The sequence below is a fragment of the Sminthopsis crassicaudata genome, chromosome 3, assembly GCF_048593235.1.
Source record: "Sminthopsis crassicaudata isolate SCR6 chromosome 3, ASM4859323v1, whole genome shotgun sequence".
Classification (NCBI taxonomy): domain Eukaryota; kingdom Metazoa; phylum Chordata; class Mammalia; order Dasyuromorphia; family Dasyuridae; genus Sminthopsis; species Sminthopsis crassicaudata.
In genome coordinates, this window is record NC_133619.1 from 612,995,543 (window position 1) to 613,014,305 (window position 18,763).

The 18,763-nt window shown below is 51.1% G+C and overlaps 1 protein-coding gene across 2 annotated transcripts in view; it reads left to right on the plus strand.

The window, feature by feature from the left end:
- IFFO2 (intermediate filament family orphan 2) overlaps nucleotides 1-18,763 on the plus strand; it is a 54,951-nt gene that overhangs the window by 23,179 nt on the left and 13,009 nt on the right. For both annotated transcript variants that reach the window (XM_074306083.1, XM_074306082.1), the window contains exon 2: nucleotides 18,553-18,613. In XM_074306083.1, the coding sequence (XP_074162184.1) occupies nucleotides 18,553-18,613 (61 nt within the window). The remainder of the gene's footprint in view (nucleotides 1-18,552; nucleotides 18,614-18,763) is intronic.

An 18,763-nucleotide genomic window follows, 5' to 3' on the forward strand; every position in this document is an offset into this window, starting at 1 on the left:
GTTGTTGTGCAGGGGCCAGGGAGACACCCTCTCTTGGGTGGGGGATGTTCCTGATGGACCAGCACGGTGGCTTCTGGGTGCCGGGGGCTCGGAGCCCGTGTCAGCGAGAGTGACTCATGCCCTTGCTTCTCGCCAGGCGGGCACGCCCCCACATCTGGATGGAAGAGGCCGGGAAGCCATTGGACAGGTTACGCTGTCAGGAGCACTTGCAGGGTTGACTCTTGGTGGGGAAGGCCGTGGGCCATCACTTGTGAGAAGGAGCCCCGTACAGGCCGAGTGATCCATTAACACCATTGCCGACTTCTGTTCGGGCTGGGGGGAGGCGCGTTTTTCAGATCCGGTGTGGTGCCGTGGCCAGAGTAGCCACGGAGACGGGAAGAGCCGGGTTCAAGTCTCACTGACCTTTAGTGCTTATGGAATCGAGGGCGGCTCAGACTGCAACTAGTATTAGAGGAAGGACTTTCCTCCCCCAGAAGTTCCCTAACGCAGAGAAATCCTAGGTCCCATCCCTGTCTCCGTGTTTCTGTTGCCCTTCAGGCTTACTGAGTTCCTTTCTCCCAGCAACCCTGGGAAGTTGCAGCCAACTCTATTATCAGCTTCCTTTTTATTTTTTAATTTTTATTTTATTTTTATTAATTTTATAATTATGACATTTTTTTTTACCAGAACATATGCCTGGGTAACTTTTTACAACATTATCCCTTGTACTCCCTTCTGTTCCGAGTTTTCCCCCTCCTTCCCTCCACCCCCTCCCCTAGATGGCAGGCATTCCCATACATATTAAATATGTTGTAGTATATCCTAGATACAATATATGTGTGCAGAACCGAATTTTGTTGTTGTTGCTGTTGTTTCAAAGGAAGAATTGGATTTGGAAGGTAAAAATAATCTGGGAAGAAAAACAAAAAAAAAAAGCTCACAGTTTACACTCATTCCCAGTGTTCCTTCTCTGGGTGTAGCTGGTTCTGTCCATCATTGATCAATTGGAATTGGATTAGCTCTTCTCTGTGTTGAAGAAATCCACTTCGGCTTCCTTTTTATTGATGAGGAAGCTGAGAGTCAGAAAGTTACAGTAGTTTACTCAAGGTCCGCAGCTGGGAAGTGGTGGGGCTGGGGGAGGGGGGTGATCCATAGGGACTTCCCAGGAATGGAATTGGGCTCTAAAGGTTGTGGAATAATTGGAAGCAGTAGGACAGGATGGGGCGTGTTCTGGGGGTCCCTGAGTAAAGAGTAGAGAACTCTGGGAGAAGTATGAGAGTTGAGTGATGGGGCCAGGTTGGAGAAAGCTCAAAGGCAGTGGAGAGGAAGAGTAGCTACCGCAGGGAGGGCTTGTAGCAGGTGAAGGGTTTTATGCGTCAGTTCTCCCAAACCTGGCCGGTAGCTTCTACCAGGGTCATTTCTTGTCTTATCTTAGTGACCTCGGACAAAAGGACAGGGCCATTTCCTTAGGCCTTTGATAAGTTTTCTTGTCAAAAATATGAGGTGGAGTTGGCGGCTTTGAAGGCGACTTCCTGATCTAAATTTATGATCTCACTGGTCCCTCTTGTTCTCACTTTACAAATGAAGAAACTGAAGTTGAAAATAGTGAAAATAATTAAATGACTCGCCCCCCCCCCCCTTGTACAGCTGACTTAATTATTAGAGCCAGGATTTGAATCTAGATCCCTCTTTACTTTTAAGCCTCACAGTATTTCTATTATACTAGGTTAACTTCCAAGGAGTTTGATTTTTTAATTTGTCAGTCAGTAGGGAGCCCCCGAAGATGCTTGAGCAGAGGAGTGACTGGGATAATGCTCACACATATAAAGTAGTGTCCTGTGGATTGGATGGGGAGGCCACCCAGGCAGGCGGGAATGAGGTGCCGGGCAGGGGATCCAGAGCGTTCTCAGGGTGAGTGACGCCCTGAGGGAGGCCCCAGCAGAGGATTCGCTTGAGTGTTCCCAATTGCAAGGTGCCTTTGTTTATGGCAGCCGACATAAACAGCCCAGGGACCCAAACCGCCCATTAGCTGTCCAAAATAGGCCCTGCAGTCAAGGAGCTAAGTTTCCCCTAAAGTTTTCTGTAAACACAGTGACACGGTGGGGGACAGGAGACAGGCCATCTCCTGGGGAGAGGGGGAGCCTGGAGGCCAAGGACTGGGCGACTTCTGCTCGTTCTTCCCTTTTTTTTTGTTAATATTAAAAAGAAAGAAGCATTTTTTTCTGTTATAGCGGTCACTCCGCCCCTCCAGACTGACTCCTCCCCTTGGGACAGAAATAAAAAAAACCAAAAAACAAAACTAAGCAAAACCATCCAAGGCAGTGACCTCATCTGACAATGAATGCGATCTGCAGGCCTGGCAGCCCGGCCGCCTCCCTGCCTCCGCTGGCAGCGCTGGGCTGTGGCGCATTGTTGCTCTCTCCTCGGCTTTTCAGGTCCTTTCTGATCTAGGCGGGCCGTGAAAACTGGAGGGAGGCGCCGGGGATAATGATTTATGGGAGCCCTGAATGTTAGAATTCCTCATCCAACGGCCCTGTAAAGCAGGGAGGTTGAGGGAGATTATCCCCATTTAACAGCAAGGAAAACAGAGGCTCAGAGAGCAGAAGGGAGCAAACCCAAAGTGCAGCCAACCTTATGGAAGGCCTCAATTGCCTAAAACATCTTAGTTTGTTCTCCGCTCACTGTAACTGTGACTTCTGGGTCGCCAATACTTCACAAGCCTGTTAAATTTGAATCATGGGAGGGAAGATGAAGGTCTTGAACAGCTAATTTTTATTTGAACAAGCTCCTTTCCCTCTATAAGCCTCAGTTTACTCCTCTCTACATTGAAAGGGTTGTTCTAAATGATCTGTAATGTCCCTTTTAGCTCTGACCTCCTGGGTTCTAAGGGCCCTCCCACCTCTGACCTCCCGGGTTCTAAGGGCCCTCCCAGCTCTGACATCCCATGTTCTAAGGGCCCTCCCACCTCTGACCTCCCGGGTTCTAAGGGCCCCTCCCAGCTCTGACCTCCTGGGTTCTAAGGGCCCTCCCAGCTCTGACCTCCGGGGTTCTAAGGGCCCTCCCAGCTCTGACCTCCCGGGTTCTAAGGCCCTCCCAGCTCTGACTTCCTGGGTTCTAAGGGCCCTCTCAGCTCTGACCTCCTGGGTTCTAAGGCCCTCCCAGCTCTGACCTCCGGGGTTCTAAGGGCCCTCCCAGCTCTGACCTCCTGGGTTCTAAGGGCCCCTCCCAGCTCTGACCTCCTGGGTTCTAAGGGCCCTCCCAGCTCTGACCTCCCGGGTTCTAAGGGCCCTCCCACCTCTGACCTCCCGGGTTCTAAGGGCCCTCCCAGCTCTGACCTCCTGGGTTCTAAGGGTCCTCCCAGCTCTGACCTCCTGGGTTCTAAGGGCCCTCCCAGCTCTGACCTCCCGTGTTCTAAGGGCCCTCCCAGCTCTGACCTCCCGGGTTCTAAGGGCCCTCCCAGCTCTGACCTCCGGGGTTCTAAGGGCCCTCCCAGCTCTGACCTCCCGTGTTCTAAGGGCCCTCCCAGCTCTGACCTCCCAGGTTCTAAGGGCCCTCCCAGCTCTGACCTCCGGGGTTCTAAGGGCCCTCCCAGCTCTGACATTCTGGGTTCTAAGGGCCCTCCCAGCTCTGACCTCCTGGGTTCTAAGGGCCCTCCCAGCTCTGACATCCCAGGTTCTGTGAATTCCATTCAATATTCTCTCTGTCTCCCCCCATTTTCTTCCTTCTAAGGGCCTGCCAGGCTCTGACCTTCTCTAAAACCTCAAGAACTAAGGGTGTCTTGGAGTCCAAGTGTCTGCTTGCCAAACCAGCTGTTAGAATGTTTAGCTTTGTAGAGCTTCCGAGTTGGGGTGGGGCCTGCTTCCTCCCCTGCTTGCTGATAAGAGCTGGAAGGTGCCTGGGGGTGACTCTCCATTCATGCTTTAAGGAAAGTTCAGATGAGTTCAAATCCCTCCTGGATCACTGCTGAATGCTTGGGGGAAGGGGTGACCCCCCCACTCTGCTCTCTGGCCTTTCCCTTCTGAGTAATGAAGCAGGGGCTCAGTTAGTTGGCATGAATGATCAAGTATCCCCAAGTCAGAGAACTGTGTGTATGTTGGCCTTGTGGGGGATGGGGAGCAGAGAAGAGGGGCAGGAAGGTGGGGAGGAAGAAGAACAGTCCTCCCCATCCCAGATCTGGGGGGAGTATGAGTGTGGGGGAGGGCACCTCTGTAGGCCACCCAGGTCTTGCTCTGAGTGAGCTCCTAGGTTCCGGGGGACAATCACAGAATTTAGTTTTAGAGTTGGGAGGGATCTGAAAAGGTCATCTAGGCCATCCCCCTTCTCCCATTTTACAGAGGAGAAAACTGAGTCGGAGACAGTTTTAAGTGACTTGCCCAAGTTCCCTCAGGAGTACGTGGCAGAGTCAGCATTCAGACCCAGCTCCTCTGACCCCAAATCTGTGCTGCCTTTCCCAGCACGAATCGAGCTATTCTGCCTCAGAGCTGGCGGAGGGCTATGTTTAACCCACAGAGTGAGCCCGTTCAGTCTGACAGGGGATCCACAGGAGGAAGACTGAGACAAAACAAAGCAACCCACTCACAAAATAGGCTTTCCTTCCTTCAGCTCTGAGGGAGGAGGCTCTAAAAAAATAATAATGCCTTAAAAAATCCTGGAGCTGCAGCCTTGAATTCTGGTTAACCTCAGAGCTGAGACATCAGCTTGGAAATAGCAAAGGTTTGAGGACTGGAAGGGTTCCCTTCTGGGTCCCAAAGCCCCATGGCTTGTGTCCTCTGAAGGAGGCTCCTGCCGCCTTCCAGGCCACAGATCGCAGGAGAGGTGGGGGGCGGATTCCTGATCCAGAGGCACCTCTTGGGAGGAGATCATCGAGTTCCCTTCTCCCCTAAAGCTGAGGGCTACAGAGGGCAAGGGATTTGCCCTGAGACGCCAGGCACTGGGTACGGGGCATCCATCGGGCCTGGGATTGGACCCCAAGTTCCTGCTTTCTTCCCTCGGCCCGCCGTGGGATGCTGGTTGTTAACTTTCCTTCTCTGTGGCACTGACCCCATTTAAAATGGGCAGGAACCTGTTTGGGTGTGGGCAAGGTACACATGTGCTCCCAGAGGAGGGAGCTGTCAGGGAGCGGGAGTGTCCCCCTAATTATGGGTGTCCCTGGATTCAGCATTTCCTCCACGGGTGTCACCAGTAGTGATCCCCAAGCACTTGGCAAGTGGCAAGTGCTCCGTAATTGCTTGTTAATGAGTGGATCAAAAAGAAACTGTTTTGTTGGGATTTATGAGGGGCTGGCAGCCCTTGTCTGCCAGCGATCAAACAAGCAGAGAGCTGGGAGGGGAACCTTAGAATCCAGAATGACCCAGAGCTGGTAGAAAGTCAGACCTGGGGGAGCCTTAGAACCTGGAGAGATGTCAGAGGTGGAAAGGGCTTTAGTAGCGTGTGAGGGCTGGAGTTTGGAACCCCGGGAAGAGGGAAAGCCTTAGTTCCAGAGCTGCTCCTCTGCCTCCCACGTGGCTTCCCACCCACCGGCTGCCATCTTGGGCATTTGGGCTCAGACTCCTAACATTTTCAGGTGGCTGAGGCACTTTGGGGGGGCAGGCCTCTGGCTCCTTTACTGGGCTAAGTGCCCAATTATAGAGCCTGAGAAAACTTCCCCTACCTGTCCAACCTCCCAGGCTACAAAGGCTTCTAATTAGTCCCAGTGTGAGCTGGTGGGGGTGGGGGGCGTGTGGGCTTCTCAAAGGCCTCATTGTTCAGCTAAGCCTGCCTCTGAGCTCCTCGAGGAAAAGCTTTGAACTCCTCTGAGCCAGAGTGAACCCATTAGCACCCGCTGGCTCAGGCTGCCAGGGAGCTGGACTGCTGGGGGCTGCCACGCTCCCCTTCCTAAGGATCTCACAGTGCTCATTCCCCTCAGCATTCACAAGCTGTGGGGAGGAAGGATGTGCAGAGGTGGGGACTTCCCTGCCCCTGTCTTGCTCCTCAGCTCCTCTCCCCCTCCTCTCCTTGTCCAGGTATCAGCTGAAATTTGGGCCTGGTGACCCTCTGTCTGTACATGGTGCTGAAAGCAAGTTGGAGCATGTACACTTTCCCCAGAGCTCCTCACAGTGATGGAAACACAGAGCTGGACTTCACTCACCAAAAGGTTGAGGACTATTGCCTTAGAACCCAGGTGGGAGGACCTTAGAACCAGGAGGTCAGAGCTGGGAGAGAATTTAGAACACAGAAGTTCAGAGCTTAGAACCCAGGGTGCTAGAATATAGAATGTTAGAGCTAGAGTGAACCTTAGGCCAAATGGAGACCCCACAGGACGGCTCTCAGTGGCCATGTATGGGCGAGTGCTCCCAAGTTTCTGGCCCTCTGTGGTTACTGTCAGGAGCATTCTGCTTGTTCCATTAGGGCTGGCTGTAATGGAATCTGCTGCCCCGGTTGAGCATTTGTATTAAATTAATGCCGCCTCCACAGAGACAATCAGTTGGCATTTAATTTCCATTTCCTTCAGTGAGTTGTTCAAGGAGCTGGGTGTGAGATGCTGGGCAGCAGGTCATTCAGTGGTACTTGGGAGCTCAGCCCCGGGGTCCTGGGGCTTTCCTGGAGGAGGCAAGGTGAGCAGGCTTCTGGCAGAGATGGGAGGGGGCGTGGAACCCACTGCACAAATGGCAGAGCCAGTTCTATTGGTCTGGTTTCCTTTCTAGGCTGATGGAGGCCAGAGTTCTGCCTTCCCTTTCTCCTAGCCCTGCTCTGAGGCTGGTGCTGTATTTGACCGTAGCCTCTGGGGCTCTGCCGTAGCCAGTCAGTTTAGAGAGCCCCCTTTAGAGTGCAGAATGTGGCGGCATGGCCTCGGTGGGGCCTGGGGGAGTAAGCTCAAAGCCCCGCCAGCTGAGGCCGGGCTTGGGACAGGATGAGTGTCCTGGGAGGGTGGATTAACACATGGGAAACGTTGAGAAGAACCCATCCCGCTTCGAAAGTAGTGCCGGCCACGGCCTGGCTTCAGTAGCTGGAGAAAGGGGCCGAGTGGCTGAGCACTTGGGGGAGGGGAGGTCTGAGCCCCTCCATGCCCAAGTTCCCTTCTCAGGTCTGGGCCCAGTCCCGGGCTTTACACTTAGAGTGGATGAGGGGAAGCTTGGCTCCAGAACCTACGTGGGAGCTGAGGATCATCATCAGGGCATAAGTTTTAGATCAAAGACCTGGGAAGGGGCCCCAGAGCTGCCAGATCCGACCTCCCTCCAGGACCTGCCAGGAGCAGAGGGATCCGAGGCCGTCCTTGTTGGTTGTGGGTTAGAAGGCGTGTGGGAAAGCAGAGCTCTGGGCACGGCAGAGGAGAGGGATTAGTGTGAGCGATCTGCCAGAGTCGATGCGCTCCGACATGCCACCGGGCTCACTCCCACCGGGCTCACTCCCACCGGGCTCCCCGTGGCACACCCAACGTGGGAGCCCAGCAGGGTGATGAGTTCCTGAATGAGGAAAGGGTGCACACTGAGGAGCATGCCAGGAGAAATCTGACCGTCCTCTCCCTCCCCCCACCCTCTTATCCTTGCCCCTCCAACCCCCCTGGGCATCTAGAGGTCCCCAAAGCAGACCCTGAGTTATAGTCCTCCATGTTTGCGTGGTGGTTTTAAGGGGTAGTTTTTCCCATCTTAAGACCCTTGAACTGGATTCAGAAGTTTGGGGTTCTAGTTCTGTCTCTCCTGCTAAAGGATCATCAAAGCACTCTTCCTTGGGCTCCAGTATTCATTCTCATCCATAAAGTGATGTTCTGCTCAGAGTAGGTTCCTCCCAGCTCTGACATCCCAGGTTCTAAGGGCCCTCCCAGCTCTGACCTCCTGGGTTCTAAGGGCCCTCCCAGCTCTGACCTCCTGGGTTCTAAGGGCCCTCCCAGCTCTGACATCCCAGGTTCTAAGGGCCCTCCCAGCTCTGGCCTTCTGGGTTCTAAGGGCCCTCCCAGCTCTGACCTCCTGGGTTCTAAGGGTCCTCCCAGCTCTGACATCCGGGTTCTAAGGGCCCTCCCAGCTCTGGCCTTCTGGGTTCTAAGGGCCCTCCCAGCTCTGACCTCCTGGGTTCTAAGGGCCCTCCCAACTCTGACCTCCTGGGTTCTAAGGGCCCTCCCAGCTCTGACCTCCTGGGTTCTAAGGGCCCTCCCAGCTCTGACCTCCTGGGTTCTAAGGGCCCTCCCAGCTCTGACCTCCTGGGTTCTAAGGGCCCTCCCAGCTCTGACCTCCTGGGTTCTAAGGGCCCTCCCAGCTCTGACATCCTGGGTTCTAAGTCCCCTCCCAGCTCTGACATCCGGGTTCTAAGGGCCCTCCCAGCTCTGACATCCTGTGTTCTAAAGTTCCTCCCAGCTCTGACATTCTGGGTTCCTATGGCTGTATCCCCAGCCACCTATAAGAATTTTTCAGTGTGGACAGACTAGAACAATGAGACTTTGAGTTCTAATTCTTTACCTCTGCTGTGCTGCAGAACTAGAATGTTAGATCTACAATCCAGAAAGGGCTGGGCTTGGATTTAGGGAGACCTGATTTCAAGGGTGGTCTCTGCAGTAACTGTATGACTGGATAAGCCTCGCGACTTCTGCCTGCCTCAGTTTCCTCACCTGTAAAATGAGGATAATAACAGGACCTACCTCCCAGGACGGTTGTAAGTGTCCGGTGAGATGTTATTTGTAAAGCACTTAACCCAGCGCCTGGCACTTAGTAAGTGCTAACTGTTACTCTCATTACAAGGGGACAGAGGAGATAAAAGTGCTTCAGACTATGCAATGTTGAAGTGCCAGTTTCTAGTCCCTTGATGAGAAAAGTAGTGATCCCGGGACCCCGGCCAACTCCGCTCGGGCACTACTGTCATAGGATGGAGGGAGATTTTTGTTTTTGGTCCACTGGGGATTCGCTACAAGAAAGGCACACGTGTTAGACATTGTCGATAGGAAAGGAGGTGGTTGTACTTTGGAAGGAGCCGGGGAAGCTTCAGCCTTGGCCCATTACAAACTCGGGGGTAAACAGGAAGGGGGGAATCGTGTTCAGAGAGAGCCTAACTTTCACCCCCTCGGACTGACTGGCCTGTAAGTGGGCTGGCTCTGTGTCTCCAGCTGGAAGAAGTCTGAATAAAGGAAGAGGGAGGCTCAGGGGTGTCTGTGGCCCAGTAGGGCGGCTGGGGGAGGAGCTGCCTTTGTCCCTTTCTGCACCCTGGTGAGGATCGTTTGCAGACCCTGTTTGCCTGGCTTGGAAGATGGGTGGGGGATTGGAGGGGAGGGAAGCAGAAAATTTCTGCTTGAAACAGGAAATTCCAGCTTTTCAGAGTCTTGCCTCCCATAAAAGGAGAATGTGGGATCCCCAAAGAACATAATTAAGAAAGTTAGAACGTAGGATATCAGGATGCATCCAGATGAGTTCATCCAAATGAGGGGATATTAGCTAACTGTTTGGGTATCTACAGGCTAGGGAAACTTCTGTAGGAATGTTTTGAAATGCAAGAAAGGAAAATACATAGAATTAGGAAAGAAGCCAATTCTATCAAACTACAGTTATGAAAATTTTTTTTTATTAATTTTATAATTATACCATTTTTTGACAGTACATTTGCATAGGTAATTTTTTACAACATTATCCCTTGTACTCCCTTCTGTTCCGAATTTTTCCCCTCCTTCCCTCCACCTCCTCCCCTAGGTGGCAGGCATTCCCATACATATTAAATATCTTATAGTATATCCTAGGTATAATATGTATATATATATACACGTCTGTGTATGTGTGTGTGTGTGTGTGTATGTAGAACCGAATTTTGTTGTTGTTGTTGCAAAGGAAGAGTTGTATTCGGAAGGTAAAAATAATCTGGGAAGAAAAACAAAAACAAAAAAAATGCTCACAGTTTACACTCATTTCCCAGTGTTCCTTTTCTGGATGTAGCTGATGCTGTCCATCATTGATCAATTGGAATTGGATTAGCTCTTCTCTATGTTGAAGAAATCCACTTCCATCAGAATACATCCTCATACAGTATCATTGTTGAAGTGTATAGTGATCTCCTGGTTCTGCTCGTTTCACTCAGCATCAGTTGATGTAAGTCTCTCCAGGCCTCTCTGTATTCCTCCTGCTGGTTATGAAAATATTTTAAAAAACAGCTTCACAGGCCTCAGGTTAAGAACTCCTGATCTTGTTCCCTGCTTACTACTTTACACATGGGGAAACTGAGATCTGAGGTAGGAAAATAGCTTGTGTTACAGGGCTATAACAGGGACTAGACCCAAGCTCAAATGTGTATAAATGTATATATAAATATAACAGGGACTAGACCCAAATTCAAATGTTCTAACTCCACACCAGTCTTCCCTCTGTGGGATGGCGGAGCGGACATCTCTGGGGGCCGGGCCCAGCTGAGGCTCTTTAAGTCTCCCTGCCCTGGGCCTGCTGGCCTGGGCTCCCTGTGATTCCGGAGCTCTGGATGAGCAGGAAGTGAAAAATGCATGAGTCAATCTGGATGACTTCATGGATTTCCTCGCCTCAGCCACTGTGCTTTGTCAGCCTCTTCCCTCCAGAACATGTCTCATGGAGGTGCGGAAGGCTGTTTGGGGGGGGAGGGGAACAGGCTTGCGTGCTTGTGTGTCAAGGGAGCTCAAAGTGGGGGGCTGTAGAAGGAAGGCCTTCATCTCCCAGGAGGAGGAGGGGAAGGGGAGGAGGGCCTGGGCTTATCAGTCCCAGACTGGGATGGTGACAGGCAGGGTTTGGAATGCAAGGTAGCCACATCTGCTTGTGGGCAGAGAGAGAAGCTGCTCCTAGCCCCCCTTCCTGGGGGTGCCTGGCAAAGGAGCAGCCAGAGCCCCTTGGGCAGAGGGTCTCCATGGGCAGGGGCAGCACCTCCCGGGAGCTCAGCAGCCAGCCAGCCGGCGGATCTGAAGGCCAGCCAAGCCGTGACCCAGCCAGCTTCAGGGGCTCTGCCCCAGCCAGCTTTGCATAGTCATTTCCCTGCTGCATTATTGACCTCCACATTCCTGCACCCTTTGCTTCCCTTCCCCCAAGCTTGGGGAGTTGTGGGATGCCTGGAAAAGATTTCTCCACTTTTTCCTATTTCTGCTCTAGGCCTTGTAGGGCAGTGGGAGATGGGGGGTGGGGGGGAAGGAGGAAGAAGCCCCTGACCTCTGATCTTTGTCCCCAAAGGAGTTAATGTGTCAAGGATCCTGCCTGAGAAGAGCTTTCCTCAGACCAGGGCCTGAGTTGGTTGTTTTTTAAGGACATTTGAAGCTTCATGGGAACGGGTGGTAATGGTATTGAAATCATAAAATTATACAGTGTGAGCTAGAAGGAAGCTGGGAATGTAGAGCTGGGAAGAATATGTAATGCTAGGTCTGGGAGGGACCTTAAAAAGGACCCGAGGTCTTAGAGCTTAAAATGTTAGGGTTTAGAACACTTAGAGCTTAGAACAGTGGAGCTGGAGGGGGCATGAAATAGTCCCTGAGCTCCTTCAGCTTTGGCTGCCATGGTGGAGCAGAACCCTAAGCAAGTATGAGCCGTTGTCTAAGATTTTTGTCTCTTCGATGTCCCCGAGGCACTGTTCCTCGAGCCCCCTATTCCCAGCAGGGCCTGCTGCCCCATTTATTCCCCAGAATCCCCAGGAGAGTATTACTGTGAACAAGTTGGCAGCAGGAAGACTTTTCAGAGCATTAAAAGAGCAGCCCGGCTTCCGGGGTGTTCTGCAGCCCACTGGCCTCCTACTCATCTGAGTATGAATCACAGAAATATTGCAGCTTCCAAGGAATCACAACTGCAGGACCAAAGGGCTTTGAGGGGGTGAGAAGGGGGCAGCGCCATGTTCTCAGAGAGGACTGACTTTGAAACGAGACCTTAAAAGAAGGTGGGAGGCTCATCCTGCTGGGAGAACAAAGGAGGGCATTTGGAGAGCCCAAGAGTGATCCCCAGGCAGCAGGCAGAGAAAGGCCCCGGTTACTTTGGGGGCGGACCCGCTAAAGAACTGATAGAAATACATGGGTTTAAGTCATCCAGGGTGAGGGAACAGGCAGAGTTCGCAATCTGTACTAGCAAAGGGTGAAAAGAGCCTAGAAGGACTTGAATCTTAGCTCTGCTACTTCCTGTTTGTGTGGCCAGGGGCAAATAACTTACTGGACCTTCACTTCCTCATCTAGAAAATCTAGAAAATGAACTAGATGACCTTGAAATTTTCTTCTAGAAAATCCATGGCCTCTCTGAAATGGGGGAGCTTGAGAGAAGGGCTGGGTGTCCCTTTGCAGAGAGCCTTAAGGAACTGAGGCTGGAGGACCTTCAGGACACACTGGCCCTGTTGGTGGCTGACATGACTGGGCAAGAGCTGAGCAGCACTGCCATTAGCCTAATGCAGCTCCTGGCCATCGTGGAGGAGACCAAGCCAAATTTGGATTGCTACTTGGCCTGATACCCTCCCTCTCTCTCTGGAACGGGATGAGCCCCGTTAGGGAGGCTTGGTTTGGAAAGGAAAAACACAAATCCTGGGAACGGAGGAGAAATTGGCTGCTCTTAGCCTTTAGACGAAATGAGTCTTAGAGAAGTGAGAACAATAGGATATACTTAAAAGTTTTTTGATCCACTGACTTGGAAGCCTTGTCTATGATTCAGGGCCTAAACTTGACCCCCGGCCAAAGAGCCAAGAAAATCACACCAAGTTAATTAATTGGTCCCCTTTCTCCTGCCTCACAGTCTTGTCTCTGAAATGAAAAGATTCAATTTTCATCTTACATTGGAGAGAATTGAGATAATGTATTTCATTGCTGACCGGGAGAAAGATGCCCTTTGACTGCAAATGAATATGAGATAGGAGGATAAGAGCACATGGATTCCTTGGTTACCTTGTCCTTAAACATGCGGTCATCTTCTGATTGGACTAGCCCTTTACCTCATTCCCTCACTTTCTAATAGGATAACTTCAAGGGTCCTCTATCCATCATCTCTGGTCCCAGACAGAGGAGTGGCTAGGGCTCTATTGGACAAGAGAAATTGTCTTCTAAGCAAAGCATCAGATAGGCCCTCCCGACTTGTCCTTGTGTCAACCATGAATGTTTCTGCCGTCCTGATCACAGAATCACAGAATGAGGCCTTAGAACAGAGAATGCCAGAACTGGAAGAGATCCTTAGGAAAGAGCCAGAGGGTGATGGATTGAATTGGAAAGGTCACAAAATCCAACACCTTCAATTTGTAGATGAAAATGAGAGTCAGAGAGAATAAATAACCTGTCCAGGCTCATACAATGAATAAGCATGTGAGGATTTAAACCCAAATCTTTCTTCCGAACTCGGAAGGAGCTCAGAACCTAGAATATTAGAACTGGGGGGGAACTTAGAACCTAGACTATTAGAGCTGGGAGGGAGTGAGCTCAGAACCTAGACTATTAGAGCTGGGAGGGAGTGAGCTCAGAACCTAGACTATTAGAGCTGGGAGGGAGCTCAAAATGTTGGAAATGGGAGAAATCTTCGAGAATTATTTAGTCCAATAATCCCCAAGAACTACTACACTAGGCACTTGTTAAGATTGTTCTTGGAGCTTTGAATAGAGACTCCTAAGAGGAGCCAAGGAGAAGACTGGAACCAGGGAAGGAGGAAGAAACATCAACTTGTAAAAGCTTGCAGCCTCCAAGACATTCAGAATCTTTCATTCAACAAGAGAAGTATAGCTCAGTACTGATAGTCCAATCCAGGTTGACAGAAGGGCCGTTGGAGGCCCAGGGAGGGGAAGCAGTTTGCTCAGCTTGTCCCTTTTGGTGGCAAAGCTGGAACTTGAACCCCCATCTCCTGGCTCTCAGTCCAAAGCTCTTTTCCAGTCCCCTGCTTGTCTCTCCCTGGTGAGCGAACCCTTTGGAACCCAGGCCATGAAGGGAGCTGTGACCCAGATGGGGCTTGTGAGGAAATTGTGTCTTAGCCGGGCTGTCCTGGGAGATCGGAGAGGGCCAAAAGTGAACACCTGACCAGTTTTATAATGTCAGTTTCTTTGCTACTGATGTCTGAAACAAGGGAGTTCCCTTTAACTTCTCTGAAAAGAGGGGGGAAAGTTGTGTGTGGGGTAGATAGCTAGGTCTCCCAAAGACAACAAGATTGTCCTGTCAAGCTGATTTGACATCAGGAAGGGAAAGGGTCAGATGGGAGTTCTTTCTTAAATCTGGCTGCTAGAAACCAGACCAAGCACCCAGCCTAGATTTAGAGCTGGAAATGCCTTTCACCAGCACTCTGAAATATTGTCTGTCCTGGTTTAGCAGACACCAGTAAAGTGGTACCTGGGAAAATGGGTCTGAGGAGAGAACACCTGGGGCCCCCCTTTGCCTTGCCACTAACTCACTATATGATATTCCTCTCTCAGGTTCCTCATTTCTTCTTCCTTAAATTCTCTTCCAGTTCTGGATTTTTTTTTTTTTTTTGTTCTAAGGGTCTTTCCAGCTCTGACATCTTCTATGTTCTGTGATCCTTTCCAGCTCAACTAGTTTATGTTCAAGGTCCCTCTCAGCTCTGTTCCACTGAGGATTAGTTAGGAAGGCTCTGGGATACTGAGGCTGGGGAGCTGGTATGGGAGGAGTTGACCTGGGACAGTCTGCAGTCACCATCTGGTAGCTTCCTATTATAATTAATTATTCTTGCCAACCAGGTGCTTTGCACAGTAGTTTCTGCTGGAATGCTATTAATGCCCTCTAAACTTCAATAACTCCGGTCCCTCCCGTCCCAGTTAGCGCTCTGTTCTGAGGTCCCTCTTCCAGTGCAAATGTCTCTGTTCCATAGCTCTTTGAGCCTCTCTGAGGCTCTATTTCCTCATCTGTTAAATGGGATTCTTTTTTTTTTTTTTAAGATATTAATTAGTTTTTTTTTTTTTATTCATTTTTTCCAAATTATCCTCCCCCCTCCACTCCCTCCCCCCGATGACAGGCAATCCCATACATTTTACATGTGTTACAATATAGTCTAGATACAATATATGTGTGTAAATACCATTTTCTTGTTGCACATTAATTATTAGCTTCTGAAGGTATAAGTAACCTGGGTAGATAGACAGCAGTGCTAACAATTTACATTCACTTCCCAGTGCTCCTTCTCTGGGTATAGTTATTTCTGTCCATCATTGATCAACTGGAAGTGAGTTGGATCTTCTCTATGTTGAAGATTTCCCCTTCCATCAGAATACATCCTCATACAGTATTGTTGTTGAAGTGTATAGTGATCTTCTGGTTCTGCTCATTTCATTTAGCATCAGTTCATGTAAGTCTCTCCAAGCCTCTCTGTATTCCTCCTGCTGGTCATTTCTTACAGAGCAATAATATTCCATAACCTTCATATACCACAATTTACCCAACCATTCTCCAACTGATGGGTTAAATGGGATTCTGATGTTGTCCTGCTTCCCTCACAAAGTGCTGGAAATCTCGGATGAGAAGGGACGTACTTTGGGGTTTGTAGAGTGCTACCTTCCCTTCCGCCGGCCTGAAATAGCCTTGTGCCCCCTCTCCAGGCATCCTATGCCAGAGCTCCTCCCGCAGCAGAGGGAGAAGACAGAGCCCTGGAGGATGGGACAGGTCCCCAGCAGCCCCTCTGAGGCCAGACTGGCCACCACTGCGGACCGTGGAGCCTTATCCTCAGTGATTCTGGAAACCAGACCTGTCCAGGCTGTTTCCCAAGAATAGTGGGTCTGGGCCAGAAGGAGCAATGATTCAGCTCCAGCCCCGAGACAATGTCGTCCCCCCTTCCCACCAGGGGCAAGAAATTGGACAAGTTGCCCCCAACATCCCTTGTACTCTTCCCTCCTTTCCCAGGGCCACTCTGCGCAGGGGGGTGTAGTGCTTAGTTCCAGGCTTTGTGGGCAGACCCCTGCCGAACTGGCTGCGTGACCCTGGCTGAGTCCTCTCTGTGTTCTCATTCTTGGTTTTCTTTTCCTCTGGTTAGGGTTATCCCGAAGGTCCCTCTTAGCTCTAAGTTTAGATTTGTCTCCGCTGCCTCTGCTCCTCCTTGCTCCATAAGCCTGGGCTGTTCCTTCTCATGAGGGGCCTCTCTCTCTGCCCCTCCCCATCAGAACCAGCTTCATCGCAGCTCTGGCAGTCTCTGTCCTAGGGTCTTTTCTACCTCTCGGACTCTGTCTCTACAGTCCCTCTCAGCTCCGTCAGCCCGGGCTCCGAGGTTCTTCCTCACTCTCCTGTCCTGTGTTCTGAGGTCCCCCCCAGCTGTGAAGCTCTGATCCTCAGGTTCCTTAGAGCAGTGTGGGCTGCCAGCTTCTAGTGCAGGCCCCTTAGGCCCGGCCCCAGACAGCTCCCTCCCGGCCCGAGCCCTGCTAGACACACAGACGGAGAAACACTGGCCTGCATCCCTGGCTCTGGCTCCTTCTAGGGGGGAGGGAAGGAGGAATTTTCCTCCACTGGTGTGTGTGTGTGTGTGTGGTGTGTGTGCGCGCGTGTGTATGCACACAAATACTTGCTTCCAAAAAGTCAATGACGTGATTGCATCTTCCCAGGCTTGCCCATTCCTTCCCTTTGTCCTATTTTTAATCCTCCCCAGTGACAACTTTAAGAGAGAGAGAGAGTGAGAGTGGAGTGGAAGCAAATGTCGACTGGCTGCCTTCTCTGTCTTGCTCACCAGGCAGAGCGGAGGATGCTGGTATATTAGCCAAAAACCCAAACCCAATTGAGCCACTTAAAGGTCAGCTCTCAGGCACCCCCTCCAGTTTTGGGGACGCCTTGGAGACCCCTGGGTCTCTGCCATCCCGGGCTCTGCAGGGTAGAACTCAAGGGGAAGAATGAAGGAATTTCTCCTCCAAGGGAGGCCTCCTACGCTGCAGGGGCTGGGCTCTGCCCTGTAATTGTACCCCCTGGGCTCCTGGCTTCTCCACTGGAGTCCATAATAGCAGCTCCGGATTCTAGAAGCAGCTCTGGTTCAAGAGCATTCTCAGGAGCGCCACTGTGCTGAGCCCCAGAGACTGAGCCTAAGAGAGACCCAGCCAAGTCCTGAACCCAAGCTAGAGGTGCAGGGCCAGATTTCTGGCATGTTCACTGCTCCCCCAACATCCCTCTTGGAGGCCAGACTTTTCTGAAAAGGATTCTTGAATCCCAGCCCTCCGCCCTCCAATCATCTCCTTCCTCCACGAGCCCCACGAGAAGCCTTCCCTGAACCCACATTCCCATGCCTTCCCGGCTCCCCAGCTTCAGGGGTAAAGCAGCAGGAGGCAGGAAGGCCTAGCTTAGAATCCAGCCTTAGGAGTATCTGTGTATACATCGCTTAGCCCCTTCCTCACCTGTAAAATGGGCATCACTGAGCGTCACATGAGCAAATGGATGCCAGCTCCTCGAGGGCTGGGGTGAACTCCCTTTTGTCTATGGATTCCCAGGACCCAGTACAGTGTGTGGTACTTAGTAGGTGATTAATAAATGCTTGTTGCTGTGACTCAAATACCAAAGGGGAGGGAGATGAGAGAAGAACTGGTAATATCCTTGAGGCCAAGGGCCTGACTTCTGTATTTGGATCCCCAAGCCCCTAGCCCAGTGTCTGGTACACTAAAGGCATTTAATACATGCTTATTAAATGGATGACTTTGACTCCTTGATTGGTTGTGCTGCAGTGAATGAGAGCTCTGGTTTGAGAGTCAGAAGACCGGGGTTCTAGTGTCAACTTCGACATTTTAAAACTTCGTGAATTTGAACAAGGCCCTTAAGCTCTGGGCTTTGGTTTGTGCATCTGTAAGGATGGCAGCAACAATACTCATGCTGCGTCCCTCATGGTCTTCTCTCTGCCAAGTACTCGTGGAACTGTGAGTTATGACGATTAAATTAAAGCAGCCAGATGTCCATCAGTCAGTCAGTCAACAAGCATTTATTAGATCTTTATGCTGGGGAGCCAGGACTTCTCACAAAGCTGAGAGATCCTGGGATGGGAACTCAAAGGGGCCTAAAAATCATCCAGCTTAACCCCTTCATTTTGGGGATTGAGCCCCACAGGGACGAGGTCACGTAGTTAGGATCTGAATCCGAGGCTTCCAACTCCAAAGTCAGACCTCTTTCCGCTGGACTCTGCTGTGGCGGTATCTCCTGGAACGCGTGCCTCAGACCTGACTCCCAAACCATTCTTGTGATCTGTTGGTATAATCGCCACAATTCAGTCAAACAACAAATGGAGTTCCAGCCAGGTCCAGTGCTGAGTGCCGGGCATGAAGGGGCCCTGCCCTCAGGAGCTGCCATTCTGATGGGTGTGTGTGTGTGTGTGTGTGTGTGTGTGTGTGTGTGTGTGTGTGTGTGTGTGTGTGTGTGAAATATATGCAAAGTCCTTTTCCTCCCTGGGAGGTGGGTAGCAGGGATGCTCCTCTCCACTAGAGCTAGAAGCCCAGAGAGGCAGCAAGACCTGCTAGTGTCAGACATGAATAAGGGACAGAGATAGGACTCTAATCCACTTGCCATTCTTGCCAGTGCCCCACTGCACGACTCAGAGGGCCATGAGGGTCGGCCTTTTGTATCTGCATAGGGATTCACCTCTGCCTTTAGAGCTTGGGACCCCCCCATAACTACAAGAACAATAATAAACTGGTGGTGTTCTCTGTCTCAATAACAGCAATAATAATAATAAATAACCTAATGGTCTCTGTCTCTTTCAGATGGGAGGAGGAGCTGGCCAAGCGCATGCACCTGGAGACCATGGTAGAGACGCTCCAAGAGGTAAGAGCCTCATGAAACAACCCCAAATGACAGGTGTGGCACCCTGTGGGGAAGGGGGACAAAGACCCCTCCTGCATTTTGGGGACAGGAGCAGAGAGCTGGCTGTAACCAGATTAGGAAGCTGGGATTCTTTTGCTGTATTTTGATTCC